The sequence below is a fragment of the Tursiops truncatus genome, chromosome 4 (genome assembly GCF_011762595.2).
Source record: "Tursiops truncatus isolate mTurTru1 chromosome 4, mTurTru1.mat.Y, whole genome shotgun sequence".
Taxonomy (NCBI): domain Eukaryota; kingdom Metazoa; phylum Chordata; class Mammalia; order Artiodactyla; family Delphinidae; genus Tursiops; species Tursiops truncatus.
This window is the reverse complement of record NC_047037.1, coordinates 24,413,343-24,437,290: the sequence shown is the minus strand read 5'-3', so window position 1 is coordinate 24,437,290 and position 23,948 is coordinate 24,413,343. Positions and strand designations below refer to the sequence as shown.

Here is a 23,948-nt window from a genome sequence, read left to right as displayed (position 1 = left end):
ATCCTAGATGTAAAAGTTCCTTGTTAATTAAGGGAACTAGTTCTTAAGGCTCTTCGTGCGATTTTGCAGAAGAAAAATTCAGAATAATAGGAGTTAAAGTTATAGTTTCAGAGTTTAAACACCTAATTCTTACTTTTAAAGATTTACTTGATTAATTTATTTATAAAATTAATTAAAAGTCCAGAGTGGTTTTCATTGGCTAGCATGTTGAAGTAGATAAGGATTTTTAAACACATTCTATTGTAAAAAACATATTATTTGAATTTCAGTTTTGAAACAAAGTTGTGTCAGATATTTTCAGACCTCAATGCTACCTATCGTACAATTCAAGGCCATTTACAGTCTGAAAACTTTAAGGTACGTTTGGGTATTTTTGCCCTAGTGTTTTAAATGGGAAGTAGGCGCCGGGAAGCACATTGGAGGGCTAAAAGAGTATGTTAAGTAAGTGTAAGACATAACTTAGATGTTTCAGAAATTATTGTTTTAAAATTTACTGCCATTTTACCTTCAGTGTCAAAAAACGTCTGAAATTTTAAAATATGTCTAGTGTTTTGTTGGGTGTCTGTTTTAGTTTTAAGGGTTTTATTTAAACATTTTAAATATTGGTCTTTTCACAGAAAACACGCAGAAGATCACTTGTTTTGTAGTGGTATATATTATTTGGCTGGATTAGGAATATAGTTATTCATGTTGAAAGTATATTCAGTTGTTAATTTTTTATTAACGCTCAAGCTGTAGACCAATGTTAAGAAAAGCCAAACAGAATACCTTACTTATAGTTGAAAAAATAGATACACTTTCATGGGAAGAATACTCATTAAGGAAATTTTTAGCTTGGGAAGATGCCCAGTGACCCTACCCATTTAGGGGATTCAGACAAACAACTCCATTAAAATTTTTTTTGACCTCAAATTTTGACCATAAGACAGAGATTATAGAAAAGTTTAAGGAGGGGACAGAGAGAAGTGTTAGCCAGAATCAAGAAATACTTCATCGGACCATAAAGGAATTCAGATCAAAATGTGGGCTACCTTGATATCCAGCTTTCATAAGTTTCTAAGCTAGTGTTTCCCAGAATGTGGCCTCATGTGTACCACCAGTGGTATGGGACCTTGATCTTAGGTGACTGAGAGCAAACAGTTACTGTTTATTTTTTTATTACATTTATTCTTAGTTTATTTCCTCTTTTAATGGGGAGGTAATACTGATTTTTTAAAAAAATATTGTAATGATGAATAGATATTTCCCTTAAACTTTAAAAAGAATATTGATTTAAAGGAAAATTTAGCAAATTGTGATGGTCATTATCATGAGATGACATTGGATAGTTATTGCCCTAAATGATAATTCATTGTCTTTTTCCTGTTAGCAACGGGTAATGACCTGCTTTAGAGCATGGGAAGATTGGGCAATTTATCCAGAACCATTTTTGATCAAACTACAAAATATTTTCTTAGGACTTGTAAATATTATTGAAGAAAAGGAGACAGAGGTAGGTATTCAGTGTATTTGTCCGATTATCTTAAAATTTATTTCTGGAATGCTGTGGAGGTATGATATGTTACAAATGTAACATTTCTTTGTGGAAAATGCCTACTGCTTACCACTAAACAGTGGATTTTTGTTGCTGGGATTGCTGGAGCCCAGGACTTGAAATTATATGTAACAGGAATTCTCTGTTTTGTGTCCTTATGTGAAAATTGGTGACTTTTTTATTTGATGACATGAAAGGATTTATAGTATATTAGTAGAAAAAAACCAAGTAATAGAGTAATGTATATAGCATGATTTCGTTTTGTTAAATTAAAGATAGCTGTGTAAGTAAACATATACCTGAAAAGATGCACCACAGTGGTAGCAGATTGTATTCATCACCATTCTGTGTTTTTGTTTTTGTTTTTTTAACCTCCTCAATAGTTCTTAAATCCATCATCTTCATTTCTACCATCCTAATCCAGCTATCATATTTTCACTTTTACTGCTCCAACCACATGGTCCGTGTTTCAGTTTCTTAAATATGTTTCCTCCTACCATACATCTTTGTACATGTTCTTTCCTCTTTCTGGAACATCTCTTCTTTATCTGAGACACTTCGGATCTCAGCTTGAGCATAAATTCATTGAGCCTTCTCAGACCTCTTTAGGTGGAACCTACTTATTACACATTCTAATAACACAGTGCACCTCTTTGTTATAGCAGTCATCGTGTATTGTTGTGATTATCTGATTGTCTGGCTCCTTCTCTGCCCCCCTGTCCCCCCCACCCCCTAATTGTACTAAGCTCTATGACAGGAGGGACTAGGGCACCAAGGCTCATTTTTGCTCATCATTGTATCCTCAGTGCCTCACATGGTACCTGGCATAACTAAGTACTTGCTAACTATTTGCTAAATATTGCACAGATGAATGAGTCTTTGTCAGCTGGATGATAAAAATATATTCTTATTATATCCTCACATTGTACCTGGGAATGTTGGTTGGTTTATACTGGATTGCAAGTTAATCTTTTAGCAATATGACTTTAGCAAGCAAAAGAAAATGTTACAGTAGTATGTGTTTTTATAGGATGTACCAGATGACCTTGATGGTGCCCCCATTGAGGAAGAGCTTGATGGTGCACCTCTAGAAGATGTGGATGGAATTCCTATTGATGCTACTCCCATTGATGACCTTGATGGAGTCCCTATAAAGAGCCTTGATGATGATCTTGATGGAGTGCCTTGTAAGTTCAAATTTCAAACTCATTAAATCTAGCTAATAAGTTTGATTCCAAGCCTCTTTAATTTCCACACATGCTGATATGGAAAAAGGTTATAATTTCTCAGTAAGGTTGTCAGTCATTAACTTTTTTCTGTCTTTTATTTCTGACTTTTCAGAATTGAACAACCCAGTAATACATTTGTGCCAAGAAAAAGGTTTCCTTTCTGGTCACATTTATTTGTTGGGACAGTCAGCCTCTTACAATATTAGCAGGTTTTTCCTGTCTTGTTAGGAAACTATAGGCAAAATCTTGTGTTCAATTGTATGCATAATCCCAGGTGCTTGGTTTTATCAGTTCTATTTTTATTATTAGTTTTCCTAACTTATAGATTCAGTTTTCCTATTTGCCTGAAATCATTTTTGGAAATAGGAAGTATACATAATCTTTAGTACATTTGGATTATATGTTAAAATATTGAATAATATATGAATTCTGCAGTTTAAACAATAATTAGATAAAGGTACTAAAGTTTCTTTTACTTCCTCAGCTTCTCCATTTGCTTGCAGTAACCACCTCTGTGTTCTGAGTGTGTGTGTGTGTGTGTATATACACACACACACACACACACACACACATGCATATGCATATGTATAAATTATATTTATACTTATATTTAAAAATTGGACCTCAGGTGCAGAGAGTTGGATTAGTCATAATCCTTGTTCTTGACACTAGCATTATTAGTCCATGTGTGACCTTATTTAATTTTACTTTTTAATAATAAGTGAATACTCATGAGCTCCTTAAGTCATCCTCTAGTAGTCAGAATTAATGGCTCATCTTTCTTCAATAGTGGATGCGACTGAAGACTCAAAGAAGAATGAGCCTATATTTAAGGTTGCCCCATCAAAATGGGAAGCTGTAGATGAATCTGAATTGGAAGCACAGGGTAAGTAAAAATACAATAAATACAAAGCTTTAAAAACTTGAGTACTTAAAATTTTACCAAATCGTTGTGTGTGTGTACATTTTCCTTTTGTATTTTATAACATGTTTCAACCTTAAGACCCAGTGTTGTCATATTTTATGTCTAGTGGCTAAGTTTTCATTGTGGTTGCTGTTTAAATTTTCTTAGATCCTTCAGTTTGGATGCTTCAAGAGTAATCAGAGAAATCACTAAAAACCTTTTAGGTTAAGCCATTTCAGTAGAAAATGTAGATGGGAAGCTGTACCTATTTGGAAGTTTACTTAGAGGTCAGTTTCAGAAAAAACAAAGCTTTGTCTCTCTTATAATGCTTGACTTCTTAGATGCAGTTTAGACCTGTCTTTCATACTTGCTTGGACATGTATCCTAGCGCTTATAATCTGTAATTGTTAATTTAGTATTTGTAGGTTCTAATGAAATAAATGTTACCATCTAGCATAGAAATAAGGATGACAACATTAGTTGTCACCTCATGAATTTGAATAAAATTATAGTGTAGGTGTGAGGAAAGAAATACATTTAGTACATAGAAATGGCTATTCAAAGAAAAGATAAATGTAGATAACTTCTGTAATATAAACTTTCAGTTCTAAAGCTGGGCTTCTACTGTGCTGCTGCAAAAATGCTGATTTACCTTATGGAATTACATCCTTTTTTTCCTTCCATTCAGCTGTAACAACTTCTAAATGGGAGTTATTTGACCAGCATGAAGAATCAGAAGAAGAAGAAAATCAAAAGTAAGAATCTAAGTTTCGAATATACTCAGTTTCTTATTGCATATACACTCCCTTTTTCATTAAGAGGTATGCTTGAAATAATAGTGAAGAGGAAAACTTAACTCTTAAAAAAACTTGTTTTAAGAGGATCATTTTTAGTTCTTCATTGTTTTTCCAGTGAATAAAGAGCTTTTGCTTTCTGGTTTTGACGCATCTGGTTTCACTTTGCTTTTGAGTTTGTTTTCCTATGCTAGGTTATACATTCTTACTTTGTAGTTACTAAATGGTCGACTGCATTTATTTTAAATCTTTGTCATCAAGTATTGTTTTGGCTCCACAAAAAGTGTTTTTTAAAATGTGAATGGGAAGGTTATGCTCCTTTTTGGGGGGGGATTGTGCATTGCTAAGAAAAATAATGCATTATGACCATTATGACCGTTATGTTATTTAAATGTTAACACCTCAGAAGAACTAAGAATAACTAAAAGAAAAAAACCATTTTACCTTTATTTTATGGAGAAATTATAGTTTCAGTTTTGCTCTTTGGTAATTACCCCCGGTTGATTTTGAGTTTAACACTGAATGTGATTATAGGAATTCCTGCTCCCAAATTCTCCTGCAAGTTTATGCTGGTAGTTTTTTTTTTTTAAGATAGCACTTGACACCTTTAAAAATCATTGCAAAAAAAGTTAATTTTTTTTTAATAGGGAAAGAGATGGCATCAAAGCAGAGGTTTCTGGTTTTTGGGGTTTTTTTAAATCTTCTTTTATTGTTTTCATATGGAAGAGTGCACAAAAGGAAAAGTCCCTTTGTGTCCCAGCACAATTTGAGCATTTGTGTGGATTCAATAAGTGGGTGTTAGCATTTAGATTTAAGGCAATATGATTGATCAGCATTTGTGGAAACACAGTTTGGTATGAGGAAGAAAACTTGGCAATGGTGATGTCTTTCCAGAAACAGTGTGATCAGAACAAGTCAGCAATGATTATGACAACATGTTTACAAAATATAGATGTGGTTCGCTGATGGAAGTACCTCTCTGAGGCTGTTTAGGAGTACAGGAATTGGAAACAGTCCAGTTTGTTTTCATTTTTATGTCTGCAGTCCCATCATTAGTAACATCTCTCACCATTGTAGAATCACTGCTTTTTAAAATGAGTATGTGTATTCATAAAATAATTATTTAAGGGAAGGGAAGGGTAGAAAAGCCATTGCAAAACCCAAATATTGTTCAAGTGGTTTTGTTTCTAAAGGTGCTAATTTTTTTGCATTGAATTTGATATTTATGTTAATGTTTGAAATGTGAAAGCATTTTTGTGTTGATGGTAATTGTACATCATTCATACAGTGAAGCACGGATCACTGAAAATATAATTTATATTTTTGATTTTTCCTAGGAGCTCCAAATAAGTCATGATAACATGAAAATAACTTTTTGAAAACAGGGAAAAATACTTTTTCACATATTACCGCTTTCTGGTCCTTGAAATTTTCTTGCGCCTCACTGCTGCTCTCTAGTGGCTGAATCCAAAATGCCTTTTTACCAAGGAGCTGCTGTTTTTGGGCGGGGGCGGGTCAGCGTGCTGCATTGGGTCTTCGTTGCTGCGCGCAGGCTTTCTCTAGTTGCAGTGAGCGGGGGTTACTCTTGGTTGCGGTGCACGGGCTTCTCATTGTGGTGGCTTCTCTTGTGGAGCACGGGCTCTAGGCACGCGGGCTTCAGTAGCTGTGGCTTGCGGGCTCTAGAGCACAGGCTTGGTAGCTGTGGCTCCCGGGCTTAGTTGCTCCGCGGCATGTGGGATATTCCCGGACCAGGGCTTGAACCCGTGTCCCCTTCATTGGCAGGCGGATTCCCAACCACTGTGCCACCAGGGAAGCCCTGGAGCTGCTTTTTGACACTAGTAATTATTGTCTTTGCGGCAGAAGGGTGATTAAAAAATATATATAGCACTACTAATGCTTTGGAGAAAAGTTCCAATAGTAATTTAATTCGTTTGTAATGAATTCTGTATGGGTTTAGTCTTGAATTTCCAGTTCTTTACAAGAAGAGCAAGATGAGGCTGTGATGAGATCTGAACCTAGAACTGGTAACTAAGAGCTAAAGTCAAAGCCAATTAGAACAGATCACTCAGGCCTTACAAAATTTAAATAGCAGCTGTAAAGTATGTGTGTATTTTAAATTCTCAAATTGTAGTGTAGTTCATTTTAAAAGTCTTAAATAATATGATTAGTGTTTAGTGTCTAGCCACCTATATTCTTTCTCTGTATATATAAAAACATGCATATCTATTTAAAGCATAAATTATGTAATATTGTACATACTATTCTGTACATACTATTCTGTGACTATTCTGTTTTTCACTCAAGTGTCATGGGTTTTGTTATTCCATGTTAGTCCATATGTTTATCTGCTCTGTATTCATCTGTGGTTGAAAGCAAGCATTCAGATAAGTGTACAAGGAAGTTTATCAAGGAATATTTCAAATTGCAAAAAAATTTTTTTGAAAAAATTGTAAATAACAGGCTGGAATTGGTTAAGTAATCTCCATTGAATAGATAACACAGTTTCATTAGCTGTGTTGCATCTTTGTTGATTAACTGTTTCCAGAATAATCCTTCAGTAAATAATCTGTATTTACACACACACACACACACACACACACGCCCGCACACACACACACACTTTAACCACTAAAAGCATCTGAGACACTTGTAAAACTATTTTGCACCATAAAACAAGAAATTCTCGTTCTTCTAAAAAATTAGCTAAGAACTGCATTTAGGAAGTTTCTGACAAATTAATGAGAAATATTAAGTAAAAGTTTATTTCCGAAAATAATATGTTTTTTAATCGTTGGTTTTGACTTTTTCCTCTTTTTTTCGTCACCTGAGTATTGTATTGAGTTGTGCCTATATGTGCTACTAATGATTTGTGGGGCTCTGAGAGTATAAAGTGTGAAAAGTATTTTATTAGTATTCTAGAAAGGACCTTTAAATGAGAAATTAAAAAGCTAGTACTCTCTTTATTTTTATCTACCTTGCTTAAATTTTTCTCATTCAGTGTGTGACTCTAAAATAATTAAAATTTTATTTGGAAAGGATTTGGTTATAATTGTTTTTATATTATTATGAATAGTTTTAAATATATACTAAAAGAACTCCTCTTATTCATGGTAGAGGGTAGTTAGTACTCAAATACTAATATATAAGGGCTTATCAGGTTCAAATATTAAGGGAAAATGGCATGTATTCTAGGCTGTGCCAGTAATGTTCATATCACAGTATTGTTTATGAGGAATTTTGTTTGTATATACATAAACATTTTGAGTTTGTACATGGAAGACTTGTTTTGCCCAGATTCAACATTTACACTCAAAAGGCCCAGTCCCAGAGCATACAACCTTTTTTTTTTTTAAGTCCCATCATTCTTTGTGCTTCAAGAACATTGAAGAACATTTGTTAATCCTATCCTGGCAATGATGCGCAGCTTGTCATAGTTGCTCCCCTGTCTGTTTCTACTCGATTGCTTCTGGAAGGACAGGAGAATTTTTCTTTGTTGTATCCTTAGCTATGGTAGTCACTTAGTTTATCATTTTCTTTTTATCTGACATAGAACCAATACAACTTTCATAATCAACTATGACATGAATACTAATGTGTGCTAATATTTAAAATTAATACACTGTTTTGTTCTTAGGGTTATGTGTTAATTAGATAAGGTCTTTTACTTGCTGCATCGAAACTCTGTGACTCAAACTTATGTATTCTCTAGCTTACAGGCTCTGCTGAAGGAAGGGTAAACATTTGGCTTTTTAAACATTAACCATCATGAAATCACTCTGAACTATGAAGTATGCAGAAATCACTGATTGATTAGTCATTTCATTTAACTGTTGCAAGGAAAGTTTGTGGCAGAATGAAAACCACAGAAATAACATTAACATAAGCAGAATTTTTAGAAGTGTGATTATGTTGAAGCTCAAATTTTTTCTATGGAGGAAACATAAGAGTTTTACAAAATTGTTATTTGATCAGATATTTAGTAAAAAATGTTTTAGTGATGAATTGTCCTCTTATGTTTTGTCAACATTATTTAAGCTCTAAGGCAGTGAAAAATCAAAAAGCTGTACTGTAAAATGTAATTTTTTTCCTTGCTGTTGTGACATACAACGTATTCTGCTTATTTATTTCCAAAGTCAAGAAGAAGAAAGTGAAGATGAAGAAGATACTCAAAGTTCCAAATCTGAAGAACATCATTTGTACTCTAATCCAATCAAAGAAGAAATGACTGAGTCCAAGTTCTCTAAGTACTCTGAAATGAGTGAGGAAAAACGAGCTAAACTCCGTGAAATTGAGGTTAGTATTGCATTGAAGTTTAAACTACACTACACTGGCCTTCTTTCACTTTTCCCACCAAACTGTGCTTCCTCTTAGCATCATACCTTGGTCCATACTGTTCCCTCTCTGCCTGGAAACCTTCATACCAGCTGTCTTCCTTCAGGCCTCTTAGTTCAAGCATCTCTTCTGTCTTTCTGTTACGAGTTTACATGTGTTGTGGTGTGTGTATTTTTTTTTTTTCTTGCTTGCTTGTTTAGTGTGTTCCCCACTAGGCTGTGCTTTCTGCAAGAGTAAGGGACCATGTCTGTTGTCTGTTCATCATCATATCTCCAGTGCCTGGCACATAGGAGATCCTCTGCAGATATTGATGTAATGAATAGATTATATCTCGCATTATGAAATCCATCACATGTTGAGCATAAATAGTATGTAACAAAAAAAATGAGATATTTTCTGACACGTTCAAGTTATGTATACGTGGTACTGTAGTAGGCTCATTTTCAGTGTCTGCACGAGTGATGGGGAGAGAGTAGATGTTGATTGGGGCTTAACAATAAGAAGGGGAATAACTTATTGTGGGAATCCAAACTCTCAAGACTTCTCTCTCTCCATTCCCTTTTCTATTATAGTGCCTTTTTAAAATTACCAAAGGTATTCAGACACGTCAGTGAGGGGAGGGTTGTATAATGGGAGCCTTCCTTATTTCTTGCCCCAAGGTGGTAGAACATTCCCAGTAAATATTAGCAGTCGTGTAGCAGTCAGTCCAGAATCTCAAAAGTGTACGTGAGAGTGAATTTTAATACTCTGTCCGTTCATTTAACAGTATTTTATATGCCTACTGGTTGTCAGTGCTTTTCCTCTTACTAACTTATAATACCTACCACCTTAATTTCCACTTCTCCACTTACTCACTGCTGGGCTGGTACAAGTTCTTGCCCACCTCTTTCTCGATATCACCAAGCCAGAAAGTTAATAGAGAAAACGTTTTGTTTCAGCCTTACACAGAATCAGTGTGATGTCAATTTTAAGTAGAGAGGAGGGATTTTCAGAGTTAGTAAGTTGATTCATTTTTCCTGAGGTATATTCATATACATTCTTTATAAAATTGTAGGGGAATAAGATGTGTTATCAGTGAATGTGCTCACCTGTGGACCTTTTTCAAGCTGCACATGGCCCTTAACTCTCAGAACTTCTCCCAGTCTTACTGAACTCTGCCTTACTGACCTGATGGATCTATTGGAGTAGAAACAAAGATTGAGTTCAATAAAAAATGTATTTTCTTGATAATTGAATTACCCTCTTATAAATGCCAAAACAGACTGTTTCTAAATGTTCTGTTTTCTTATTGACTTGAAAGAAAACCATGTGATACAACTTTTGTCAATTTGGATGGTTCTACACTGTATATGTATATACTGATTTGTGCTATACATGCATACACAGAGGTGCACATAGCAACACACCTTATATATATACATTTCCCTACTTTATATGTTCTTTGAGAATCTGGCCTCTCTCTTTGTTAGATACTCAGCGGTGGTTCATCCTACTCTCATAGTGGCTACCCTATCGCAATTGGGATTTGGACGTGAGCCAAATCCTGATTTTAAAATGTAGATCTTGGGTTTGTTATAGAATTATCTATTCTTCTCCCTTATTTACTCTGAGATTTAGTCGTGTGGAGTAAAGGTCCACAACTGGTGGCAAATTTGAACTAGAACTCAGGGCTCATGAGCTTTATTCATGCGCGCTCTCTTCTCTGCCCCTAAATTCAAATGTCAGTTTATGAATTTAGAATTCAGTGAGTACCTTTTTATTGGAGAACCCTTAAATAAAGAATTAAGTTCTAATTAGTTTTATTATACACTATAGGATATATAGTATGTATAATGTATATTTATCGTGTAGTTTTTCTTTCTAAAAGCTCTTTTCTTCCCCACATGTGTCGTAATAAAGATGTCTATAGCTGAATCTTTTTTTACCACGGGATTAATAAAAACCAAAGGATTTGTGTTATAAAATATTGACATTCTCTGCAAAGCACTTAGAAAACACGCAGCCATAAATTACAGTGTTTACTGGAAGCAAGTTCTTAATCTTTCAGATTCTGCTTAGAGCAGTGCCTAGGCTGGCATTCTCTTTTCTCATTCTGCTGTTGTCTCCGTTTCTATCAATAAGGGTTGGAGGAGTGGAACACTAGGTGGGGAGCCAGGTGAAGGGTCTTCTTTGTTGTTGAAGTAGAAAGATCCCTTTTCTGCCCTCATCCCTGAGGAAAGAGTGAATAGTTGAGGGGAAAGGTGATATACTTGGCACTGTCCCAGGGCAGCCAGGGGATAGATGGCTAACAAGCCATTCCATGGGCTACTGTCTTTTGAGTTGGGACCCTTTGTGACCTGTTTTCTGGGCGCCCTGGACTTGTGCTTTTGCCTGAGTTAGGCCACATCAGCAGGAACTGTAGCTAGGGATTTTATAATGATCTTCAAAAGGTGCTCTAGGAATGCCTTTCTTTCACCAAAGTAGCATTCAGGTCTGTTGTTTGACTCTTGGATGCTTACCTCTTAAACTGATTTACCACAAATTAGAACAGTCATTTTTGTCAAGTCATCTCGTGTGGCTGTGCAGAGAGCACGTGGACTAATGTCTGATTACTTGAATTCTGCATAGTTGGGCTTGTCTGACAAGTGGCCTTCCGATGAGGGAGTTACACATTGATGTTATATTTTGACTGAGTCCTTAATCGGTTACTGTATGTTTTTATGTTTTATGTTGCTATACTTATGCTTTTCGTTTTTATACACTTGTTTCAAAGAAGAGAGTTTTTTTTAAAGGAGCAAAGCACTCCTTGAGAAGCTATAGTGATAAAAAGATTTATTTTAAATATGTGTTATTTCACAGCTCAAAGTTATGAAGTTTCAAGATGAATTGGAATCTGGAAAAAGACCTAAAAAACCAGGCCAGAGCTTTCAGGAACAAGTAGAACACTACAGAGATAAACTTCTTCAACGAGTACGGAATAAGTATACGCAGTAATATGCATTTTCCAGAGTTATTTGTTTGACTGCCTACAATATTGATATATTGGCATATTTAAGGAAAAGAATATTTAAATTATATCCTTTGTCTACATGCTGAATATTGGTAGCTAATTCGGAATGTTTGAAACTTGACGTTTTACAGTTATTTCAGCGTGGAAAGCAGTCTTAGGGCAACAGCACACTGTTTTATTCCTGATACTACCTGTGGAGCATGAAATCCTGCTAAGAACATGCTTTCAGAACTGGAAGATACTATAGAAAGAGTCACATTTGTGACAGTGAGACACCAAGAACCCTGAGAAGTAGCACAGAGTCAGAGATGGTGTTAGGGTTTGGGAATTTCATTTAGGACTCCTTTTCCATTGTGTCCCAAGGAGGGACAGCAAGTGGTAGAATATCTCATCTGTGAATTCTAAGCTTTTGAGGGACCTCGTATTCTTATACATAAAAAAGTGTTTAGGGATATACAGAGAATTTTAGAACAAGGAGGCCTACATGATAATTGTTGAAAGAACCTAGGAATTTTATCGGGACTGCTATTAATTTTTACCTATATCTTGACTGTCATTACAAATAAAAGATTATAGAGAGAAATAGAAACAACTAGAAGGGAGCTTAAAATCATACAAACCTATTAATGGTGACGGGAGCACAACAGTGTGGTAAAGCAGCTTGTTGCTGTACAACACTGTGGACTCCTGGTGCCACTGTCTGCTGTGCACTCCCAGGCACGTCACTGAAACCTGCTTTTACTCTGTAAAACTGGGTTGATAAGTCCCAATTTTGCAGGATTGTGAATTAGATAATAGCTATATTAACTCTTTATTATTGAATTAAAATGTTTAAAATATCTTGAGTGTTTTAACTGTAGTCTGATTCCTATGAAAGTGTCAATCAGGAAAATGTATCCTACAGGTCACCAGAGGAAGTCAGTCTCCTCAGCATCACTTTTTAAATTTGTGCTCAGTATGTTGTATTTGGAAAAAAGATAAATGAGTTTTTTTGTTTGTTTGTTTTTAAAAAAAGATGTTATGTGTCTGAACCCCATGAGTCCCTTTGGAGATGGTGGTAGATGTTTGATCTGCATGGAAGACTACACCTTGAGATGCCCACTGGGTCTAATGTAGTAATACATGTATTACCATTTTAGTCTCCTTGCATCCCATCGTTGTAATTGGAGGGAAGAATGTACTTTTTGAAGGTACATACTAGGGGTCAGCAGACTATGGCCATCACCTCATTTTTGTAAATAAACTTATTAAAACACAGCCATACCCCTTCACTTATTATTGGTGTATTATCTACTGTGGCGACTAAAGCGGTAGAGTAGACCGGTTGTGGCCCACAAAGAAAATATTCACCACCTGGCCCTTATGGAAAACATGTGCCAGCATCTGATGTAGGCTTTTTATCAGATATCAGTTAGCTTTCTTGATGCATACAAATCATAGAGAAATTTAATTCCTGTTAGTGGAAAGCTAAGTTGGCTTTGTGGGTTCATTGTCTATAGCCACTCCTTTAATTATCAATAGAAATTATAATTTCAAGTGAGAAGTGGCAGTTGTAGCTGTTGGGGATAAGCAAATAAGTTATTTTTTGGTTTATATAATTATATAGTCATGTAGTCAGTTTGTACTTTCATAAATTAGGATTTAACATTTCCAATATGATTGGTACTTGTTTCTCAATAGTATTAGTATTGAGTATTAATAGTATTTTAATAGTATTTTCTGATAGTATAGTATTTTCTGATGGACGAGTATTGTGAATAGCTCTTTCTCCTTTTCAACATATTACTTTGTAAGGGCTTTCCTTTGATTAAATCAACTTGCTGTACCATTAGAATCACTATTGACAATTTTATTGCAGTCTGAGTTGGAAAGGTCATTGTTCTGTTAGCTTTTTCCAATTGTTTTTTCAAGTGGAGGGACAGCACTCTAGGTAGTAGCTAAGAGAGCCCTGGCTCTGGAGCTTTGGCTCAAATCCTGACTTCACCATCCTGTATGACCACAGGCATGGTACTTAGCCTTTCTGAGTCTCATTTTTCATCTCTAGAATGAGGATAATGCTATTCCTAGGCATGTTTCGAGGAATTACATGAAATGGTATATGGAAAATTGTTCATTAATTGCTTGGCCTGTGGTAGGCACTCAGAAAATGTTTAGCTGCTGTCACTGGCATCACTATTATTATTCAGTATAAGTAGAAGAGTAGAAGAAATGACTGGTTTTCTGGAAGAGTAGGTATTTTAAAAAAATAGTTACACCTTCAGTAGTAATTTAAAAAATAGTTAACTAGAAGAGGCAATATTGTTTCATAAATGAGATTAACCAGGTTGGTGTTTTTAATGGCTAAATACTTTCTCTTTAAAAAAAAAAAAAAAAACAGGAGAAAGAGAAAGAATTAGAAAGAGAACGAGAAAGAGATAAGAAGGATAAAGAAAAATTGGAATCTCGATCCAAAGACAAGAAGGAAAAGGATGAGTGTACTCCAACAAGGAAAGAAAGGTATAACATTTCTCATTTAATGCCTATACTGGTTTCAGGATTTGGAATCATGTTTCATTTTGTAATATTTTCATCACTGGTGCCAACAAACTGGAAAAGTATTTTTGTGTGTGTGGTAAACATGTTTGGCCTCTGCCTGCAGGAGGCAGAATTAGCTGAGAAATGGGGCAGTCAGTTGGCACTTGGCTTAGTTATCTGGGACATCATCCCTTTACATGGTTCGTATGGTACCTTAGCCTTAGTTTGGTGCAAGAATTCAGTTACCGTATTAGGTATCAAACCTAAGGCTTAAATAACTAAACAACTTGCTAGATCTTACCTGTTGCCTCCAATATAAGCTTTTCTTCTGTGCTGAGGCTGATATCTGTAAACTTGAGTCTCCTGGTCCTGTTTGTAAAGGGAGTTTGTGTATATAGGCCATAGGGACTTGGTCCTCACTTTAAGGCTTTATTCTAATCAAAATCATTTCTCTTTTAGTTTTTATTCCTTACTTGCACAGTTCCTAAATCTCTGATTAGTAGAGAAAATTACTTCAGTTAACAGAATTGAGGTTTTCCTAATAAAAACCAAACAAATGCCAAGAAAAAAAATTTGGCTCAGTCACCCTACATATAGTTACAAATAACAGTTATACTAATTGGTTAAGTAGTAAATCTGTCACTTTTTTGTTTTCTATTATTATCTTGATATAATTTCAGATTTATAGAAAAGTTGCAAGAATAGTATAAAGAATTCCCAGATATCCTTCACCCATATTCCCCCAATGTTAAAATATTTCTCCTTTTGCTTTATTTTCTTCTTCCTCTTCCTTCCCCCCTCGTCCCCAATCATTTAAGAGTAGTGTGCCTACATGATGCCCCGTTTTCATACTTAACTACAGTAAAAGTTTCAAGATCAAACAACAACAAAAGTTTTCAAGAGCAGGAAATTAACATTTTAAAAAACATGATTGTCTAATCAGAGACCTTTATGAAATTTGGTCCATTGTTCCAATAATCTTTCTTAGAGCAGGAGAAAATCTAATTTAGTTGAATTCAGTTTTTGTCTAGATCAACCTATCTTTAAGACTTATTTGTTCTTAGTATAAAAGGCTTTGAATGTTGTTGGAAAATAACATTAATAAGGTTAGTGAAAATAAAGATAGTGTAAGCTGGTAGGAATTAAAAGCTAATTTAGTAGAAGGAAAATGAATACCTGATCCTTTGCTCACTTGTGGAATGTTTTGGGGGCTTTGTTCCATAGGAAAAGGCGACACAGTACGTCCCCTAGCCCATCTCGCAGTAGCAGTGGTAGACGAGTGAAATCCCCATCACCAAAATCGGAGCGATCAGAGCGTTCAGAAAGATCTCATAAAGAGAGCTCACGGTCCAGGTCATCTCACAAAGATTCTCCTAGAGATGTTAGCAAAAAGGCCAAAAGGTAAACGCAAGTCATTTTTTTGTAATATTTGAAATGCCAGTTTCCTTGTCATTCCACCAGCTTTTGAAAATAATTTGGTTGGCAGCCATTTTTTAAAGGATTTTAGAAAACCAAACAGATATACTTTCATTTTAGAATCTTCCTTCCCATCTCACCACCCCAGCCTTGTCATGACTAAAGCACAAGAAAGCTTCCAACAAGGAAAGACCAGCCAAGAATTTTAAACATCAGTTTCCTGTGGAGTAGGGATAGCTGCTTTCCTTTCCTTTCTGTTCTTTAGCTTCTATAGAATATTCTTTGATTTTTGTCAAGGCTGAAAGAAAAATACGTTCTCCCTCCCCACCCAACAGTAATCTTATTAGCAAGTTCTTGGGTAGAGACTTATGGACATAGATACCATTTCTTCAGTGTTTAATTTAGTGTGTTATATACCTTTCTCCTCCTAGTTCCAGAAAGGTGGTTCAGAAATGTTTTATTTATCTAGTGTTTTATAGAAGAATTTTTCTGAGAGCTAAAACTGCTTTTTATCCTAAAACGTTTTTATTGTAACCATTTTTAGTAAAATCTTTATACAACAGATAAGTCTCTCTTTCTAAATGGTGCTTGTGCATATATGTATATACATGTTCATGAAAATTATATATATGTATATATAATTATTTGTTTTGGTAATTTTCATGAATAGCACTTACAGAGTTATGCTGTCTTAAATGATTTCGTCAAATGATATTGCAGTAGTTGGTTCTTTTCCCTTCAAGAAGATAGGCTGCAAAGCTGCTGCGTTTAAAAGTTTGTGAATGATCTTGGATGCCATTTTGAACTTTGGCTTATAATAATCTGGGGAGCTTGTTAAAATGCAAATTCCCAGTCCCTGCCTCTTGAGATTTTGATTCAGTAGAGCAGTAGTAAGGCTCAGGAATCTGTCTTTCTAAGCATGCATACCACCAATGATCACTGATGCAGTGCCTAGGAAGTACAAAATCTGTGTGTGTGTGTGCACACGGTAGGCGAAGCATAAACTTGGAAAGTTTACATCCTTTTTTATTTCAGTGACTTTCATTGTGCTCTCTTAAAGATCACTTTAGATAATTTAAAGATAGTCAGTTTTGATCACATGAGTACTTTGGTTAAATTGTTTTTGTTTGTTTCCTCAGATCTCCATCTGGTTCAAGGACACCTAAAAGGTCTAGGCGATCACGGTCTAGATCCCCTAAAAAATCAGGGAAGAAATCCAGATCCCAGTCCCGATCTCCACACAGGTCTCATAAAAAGTCAAAGAAAAACAAACACTGACATAAATTTTTAAGATGCTGTCACTTATTGGAAATGCGATTTTGTTTTGTGCCTGAACGGTCTGTTTTTTAAAAAAAAAACAAAAAAACAAAAAATCTAATGAAAGAGCATTCCTGGGGTTTTTCTTTGTTTGTGAATGCATGTGTAAACTCATAAGTAACTGCATCTGTAGACCTGTCGTTGTTTTATATTGTATAAATTACTTTCATTGTGGCTGTTTCTCAAGATGAGATTTTTATTGTGCTAATGAACTTCATCAAAAATGTGTATAATGGATCTGCTGGCAGTAGTAATATTTTGTTTTAGGATGTTGTGACTTAGCAAAAAATAATACAGATGTCTTCCCCCCTTTTGTAGCTTTGACAATTTGAATTAGATTTCAAATAAAATCTGAACAGAAAACTATAACGTTGTTTTTTTGCCCTATCGATGACATCAAGTCCCTTAAAGTCCTACTTAAGTGAGTTTAGCACTTCTGCTGTGTTTCTTATACCTAATGCACTTTACAAGCTCCATTGTTCAGGTAGCTAAAGTTTTATATTTACTAAGATGACTGTCAAAATTTAGGGACCTGAGACTCACATTTGGTAGGTTTGCCAACCAGTTTCTTTGGTAAGGTTCCCTTAAGTAATACTAGTACCCAGAGATCAAAAGACTACGCAAATGTGGTGTAGTCTTTTGTTAATGCAATGCCTGGTTAGAATATTTTTTTCTTTTTTCAGAGAAGCAATATGGTTTCAATAGACTTAACCTGTGTCCTGAGCAACTACTTATTTTCAGGGAAAAATTAAATTTCCATCTTTCGATTTCATCTTCTCTCATTAGAAAAGTTTACTTAAAAGTTTTCTAATAATAGTTGGCCATAGAATTTTTTTTTGAAGGTTACCCTTTTACAGCCCTCTGTAGGCTGTCTTTCAAACACTGGTATCAGAATATTTCTACAAGGTTCAGTGTAAAGCACCTTTGTTGGGTTTTTTTGGTTTGTTTTTAAAGAATTTAGTTTTAGGTTTAGCTTTAAGTAAAATTTAAAAATAAAATAATTTTCAGGAAACCTAACATCCAATGGTTTGTGAATTAAAGGTGCAAAAAGTTGATTTAAACCATTTGCAGAGTTGAAATCTGTAATACAGTGGTAATAAATTGCAGTATGAGGAAGAAATAAGAAAACTTGTGTAATGTTGAATATAATATTGCTATAATGTAATAAAGGGTTATGTAGACTTGAACTGACACTACTACTATTTGTGAATCTTGCTTTCAGTTTTTCATTTAGGCACTTTATACAATGCTTGATGTTTTTTTCCCCCTCTTAATAGAGTAGAAAACTGTTCTAATAATGGATTGTTTTGAGTTAGCTTGTTTTTTAAAAATACCTTTTCAAGTTGTTTTACTTAGTCTTGCCTAGTCACAAAATAAAAAAGCTGTACTCATGATTTGAGGAGTAGGAATATCAGCTGAGCAGTGAGGCATGTTATTGCCAAACTGGGCAGACCTACAATAGCTGTAGAAATGAGCCAATCAGATTATTTTACTTAGTGGTTCTTATCAACATGCAATATTGCTTGAAAGTTATTCCCTTATCATGCACTCTTTTGTTTGTCCGTATTGTTAGGGTGTTAATTGCTAAATGTTGCTCAGAATAATTAAACATGAACATTTGGTGCTGGTTTTTAAAAACCTACAAATATAGCCATTTTTAAAGAGCATGTTTTTCTCCCCTGTTCATTGCCTGGGAGAATGGAATTTTATATAATTACCTTTCTTTGCAGAAATAACAATGTTGAGTTGCTGGTGATTGCGGGCACTCTGTCATTCATTGGTATCTAGTATAGGCTTAGAAATGATAAGTCAGGAAATGATTTTGCCAGTCAAGTTGCAAGGAGTACTTCTTTTTCTCTCTTTAAAAAAATATCCTGGAGAAGCAGGAGTGTGTAGAAATTGTTAGGTCAGTTTCGGGTGCTTATATTTAGTATTTTTTCTACTGCAGTGGGACATAGCAGTTCTTTTAATCTGCGTCCAGATATAACGAACATCGTTTATCTATCTTAGAGTGGGTGAGACTGGCTTCCTTTTGGGTGATGGGTGGGGATTGTGTAGGCTTGGTAGAATATGTATTCTGTGAAGTTTGCTAATGTTCGTATTAGATTGTATTGGATTTTTTTCCCCTGGAATTGCAAATGGTATTGTTAGATAGGTTATTTCCAACTTAATGAGAAAATATCCAGAGTAAGTGTGTTTAATTCTCCATGGATTCTGTGAAAGCTTAACGGTCAGAAATTGGTGAATTGTAAGGGAGGAGATATTCTCTACCATATTTTTATAATAGCATGTCATTCCTGTTTCCTGTCTAAAGAACACTTAATTAGATAGCAAAACTTCTACAGGTTGACTAAAATGTTTGTAGGTGTGGCCATCCAGTTATAGGAAATACCCTGTTTCAGCTCTGTGATAGACAGTTATCCTCCACCACAGCTACATGTAGGAGGAAATCCTCTGATGGCTACTCTTTTTATAAAGGGCGTGGCTTAAACCCTTCACTCTCTAACATGCACAGGGATTCCTTACCAGGTTAATACCACTTAATCTCTCATTCTTTGACAGGTGAGAGAAAGTAAATCATGTTTGTGAATCTTTTCTTTGACGTTGTATTTCCTTATTACTGTTAATAAGCTTATGGGCACTTCTGGACTGCAACATGTTGAGAAGTTAGAGACTAAAGAACTAAAACAAAAAGCCCTGACCCAAAAGATCACTTTTATTTGGCTCAGAGTGTTCTTGGCATTTCTGCTAAAGTTTGCAGAAAGTACTATACACTGACCTAGTTTTTCTTTATTGCAGACCATTCCTGAGACTTTTATCCCAATTAAAGGATCTTAGAGGGAGGAAATACTTGCTTATGACTTTCACATTTTTTCCCACAAACTTTAATATTCTTGAGCACTTGAAAATACTTTAAAGAAATTCTAATCGTGAGCTAATATAGTTTATTAGAAATATTCTGCCCATATTTGCCTCCATTGTGGTATAAGTTCTGAAAAAATTACATGGACATGATAATAGTATATGATTATTAAAAATGACATGAAATAAGTATTGTCCAAGTGACTTAACCTGTTCTGATGACCACAACAGTGTGATTTCTTTAGCAGAGAAAGTTGTTTTTAAAAATAAATAGTACCACTTTTCTAAGAAAATAAGAGCTTCTTTTTGCTTTGTTGTTTTCCTCTTCTATTATATATTAATGGAAAAGCTACAGAAAATTCAGTGCAGGTACTAATGAAGACACTAGTGTAAGTTTAAAGGAACATATGACTGTAAAAACTCATGAAGTGCTTGGTTTCTTCATATTCCACATGCATGTTTTAGAATAGATTTTAGGGAGTATTTAATTCATTTTCCTTTTGGCATTTTTCTTTATTTTGTTATCAACTTCCCAGGACTTAGATGATACACAAATACAGATCCCAGGGGATGTGTTGTGATGCTGGACTAAAAGGTGGGAATGCGCTGCTGTCCAGAGTGAGCCATGTTCCAGTGTTGAAAATTCAATGCCTCAGTGTTTATTCAGTACCACCTCATGGAGCGTCAGTGTACTCGGATTATATGTATAATTGGTTATTTATATAGTTTTGTAGATCTGTAGATAAATGCCCTCATTCATTTTTATATGTAATTGTGCTTGGAGTATTTTTGTGTTTTATTCTTTGACTTCAACAGGGTCTTGTACGTTATATCTTTGGTGATTTGAAATATCAGGAAAGACAAATTTTCAGAAATGAGAATAATACAGTTGAAATCAGCTTAGCTGAAATATTCTATAGCAAGACAATTTCTTTTGGGTGAACTGATTCCATAATTAATTACTCTTGATGTAAGGATTCAGTTTATTGTGGAGTTGCTTTCCAGACTGTCACTTTATAGTTTTTCTACATAAAGATTATATAGTTGCAAACAAAGGTTGTGGAATTTCCTTTTTGTTGTTGTTTTTTGACTTTTAATTACTTTAATAAAATACGTTGTTTTCATAGCAAACTTTAGACTGTTCATGTAATTTTCTCCATACAGTTTTTCTAATGTAAGCCCAGCAAACCATATCTAGTTTTCAGCAGCGTTATCCCAAGTGAAATAAGTGATGTGTCATATTTATCAGTTATAGCTAAAATGTTACTACATTATACATGTTTAAACCATAATAAAATATTGTCATGATAGATGATTTTTTTTTTTTTTTTTTTTTTTTTGTGGTACGCGGGCCTCTCACTGCTGTGGACTCTCCCGTTGCGGAGCACAGGCTCTGGACGCGCAGGCTCAGCGGCCATGGCTCACGGGTCCAGCTGCTCCGCGGCACGTGGGATCTTCCCGGACCGGGGCACGAACCCATGTCCCCTGCATCGGCAGGCGGACTCTTGACCACTGTGCCACCAGGGAAGCCCTAAATGATTTTTTTGATAAGGAAATTTTAGTTCCTTATTGGTTCCACTTTTTAAAGAGAGTTTGTTCTGTTTTATGGAGGCAATTTTCAAACATATATGAAAGTAGAATAATAGGATGAGCATTCCTAGTACCCATCGGTCTGCAAATACCAAGTTATTAGTCTCTAAATGTCTCTAAGTGTTTTCTTTTTTAAAACATAACCACAGTATCATTATCACATTAAAAATAATTTATTGGTTCCTTTAAAATCTTTTAAATTGTGGTAAAATACTCATAACAAAATTTACCATCCTAACCATTTTTGGGTGTACAGTTTAGTCGTGTGAAGTATGTTCACATTGTTATGCAACCTGTCTCCAGAACTTTTCATGGTACAAAACTGAAACTGTGTACCTATTAAACATTACTCCCCCATCCCCACACCCGGCAACCACCATTTTTTACTTTCTGTGAGTTTGACTACTTCAGATACTGCATGCAAGTAAGGGGAATCATACAGAACTTGTCTTTTTGTGACTAGCATATTTCACTTAGCATAATGTCCCTTCAGGTTCATCCCTGTGGTAGCATGTGCATTGGTTCTTTTTTAAAGCCTACTTTTTCTTTTAAAATTTCTATATTTTCTTATAGAATTTGGAAAGTTTTTTCTGCAAATGGCACATTAGCATTTTCTATTTTGAGTAAAAACTTAAAAAAGAAAACAGAGTAATACCAAGTATATATGCCAACCACTGACTTTTTTTTATCACTTTTGTGCTGTGTTCTCCTTAAATGATTATGTATGATATGATTTCACATCAACATATCATAGCATGGGGTGCAAAATACACTTTCAAAGCATATGTGATTTTGAAATTGTAGTGTATTAATATAAATGGCCATACTCAAATGCTTTTTTAGCTTATTTATTGCCTGATGAAAAGGAAACTAAAATTCTGGCATTTAGTATACTCAGTGTTTAGATTAGACACTCATTTTGCCACAAAGGCGAAAAAAACTTTTGTTTTAATTTTTTTTAGTTATTTTTTCCTATTAGAAAACACAGAGCATGAAACTGTTTGGAATAAAGAACTTACTTTTTGATTTTTTTTTTTCTCCGGTACGTGGGCCTCTCACTGTCGTGGCCTCTCGCGTTGTGGAGCACAGGCTCCGGACGCGCAGGCTCAGCGGCCATGGCTCACGGGCCCAGCCGCTCCGCGGCATGTGGGATCTTCCCGGACCGGGGCACGAACCCGTGTCCCGTGCATCGGCAGGTGGACTCTCAACCACTGCACCACCAGGGAAGCCCTACTTTTTGATTTTTAAATGAGATGTGGCATAGCATAATGGAGGAAGAGGAAGAGGCTGGTCTGTGGCCTTATATTTGAACTTATTTGAACTTGAATACCAGCTCTTCCCCACTATTAGCTGTGTGATCCTTTGGAATCTATTCTTGCCTATAAGATGGCAATAACCTTGCCTGTTTATTTTAAGGATGAAATCACATGTAAATGACTGGCGTGTAGTTGTCATGCGGTGGTAGTTTAATAAACTTTCAGTATTCCTGGACACTAGTGATGGGAACATCTTTTAACTAAAAATAGATCAACACTACAATTCTGTAGTACTGGTACCTTTAAAAGATACATTTGTGTACTTGATTTGTATTTAGTTAACAGATTTTGTGGACTTACACTTGGGGATATGTTGCTTTGTTGCACACTGAATATCACTTCATAATTTGCTGTCAAGTCTTATAGATGACGTTTAATTCTTGATCTCCTTTGAGAAAAACATTTTCATTAAGCAGGTTTTTAAAGATACTTTTTAAATTGTCAGTTATTATTATGGAATTCCCCTAACCAAAGTTCCTGAAAGGAAGCTCATAAAGCAAAATCCAAATGTAAACAGCTTAAATAGGGTATATGGTGGAAAGAGCCTGGAAAATAGTATAAAATAGGATGAAGCACTCACTGGATTCTTTGACCAAGTTCAAAGTTAAAACAAAGAAAAGCTATACCAGTTACCAGAGCTGAGCAACAGTAGGCGATATTCACAGAACGTGTGGACAGAGAACAGCATGAGGGAAGACCAAAAAGAGGGTTAGTGATGTGAGGGTAATTGAACTCCTGTGTTTTGTGTATATTTGCAAGTTACGATTTGTATTTTCAGATTATGCAGAAATAAGAAATGTACCCTAAAACTACTTTTAGAAAGGAGAGCTGAAACTATATAGAATTTGAAAAGGAAATTACACTTCAAATTCTACTCAGAAGTAATGGCTTTGTAGTAAAATACCTTTCAGGACATTTGTAATGATCTTTGGAGTTCTCAGCAGCTGCACCAACATGAATCTAGAAGAGCGAAACTTTGCTTAAAAACACTATTTCGTTCTCCATATAGCTGAAACATTGAAATCGAAACGAGTAAGTACCTCACTATCCATTGGCTACCTTAAGCAGCTTAAATAGTCCTGTTACATGAAGTTGCTATCAGATGATTTTTCTTTCAGCATATTTTGTTTCATTGCTGCAATAGCTATTGG

The 23,948-nt window shown here is 35.2% G+C and overlaps 1 protein-coding gene across 4 annotated transcripts in view; it reads left to right on the top strand.

Moving 5' to 3' along the window:
- U2SURP (U2 snRNP associated SURP domain containing) overlaps positions 1-21,022 on the top strand; it is a 55,923-nt gene extending 34,901 nt beyond the window's left edge. For 3 of the 4 annotated variants that reach the window (XM_019934310.3, XM_019934308.3, XM_073803721.1), the window contains 10 exons: positions 270-357; positions 1,370-1,492; positions 2,565-2,721; positions 3,554-3,649; positions 4,356-4,422; positions 8,595-8,754; positions 11,632-11,742; positions 14,160-14,278; positions 15,521-15,697; positions 16,852-21,022. In XM_019934310.3, coding sequence (XP_019789869.1) covers positions 270-357; positions 1,370-1,492; positions 2,565-2,721; positions 3,554-3,649; positions 4,356-4,422; positions 8,595-8,754; positions 11,632-11,742; positions 14,160-14,278; positions 15,521-15,697; positions 16,852-16,990 — 1,237 coding nt within the window. In that variant the 3' untranslated portion in view covers positions 16,991-21,022. The remainder of the gene's footprint in view (positions 1-269; positions 358-1,369; positions 1,493-2,564; positions 2,722-3,553; positions 3,650-4,355; positions 4,423-8,594; positions 8,755-11,631; positions 11,743-14,159; positions 14,279-15,520; positions 15,698-16,851) is intronic. The other variant, XM_019934309.3, reaches the window with a different exon arrangement.
- The last annotated feature ends 2,926 nt before the right edge of the window (positions 21,023-23,948 follow it).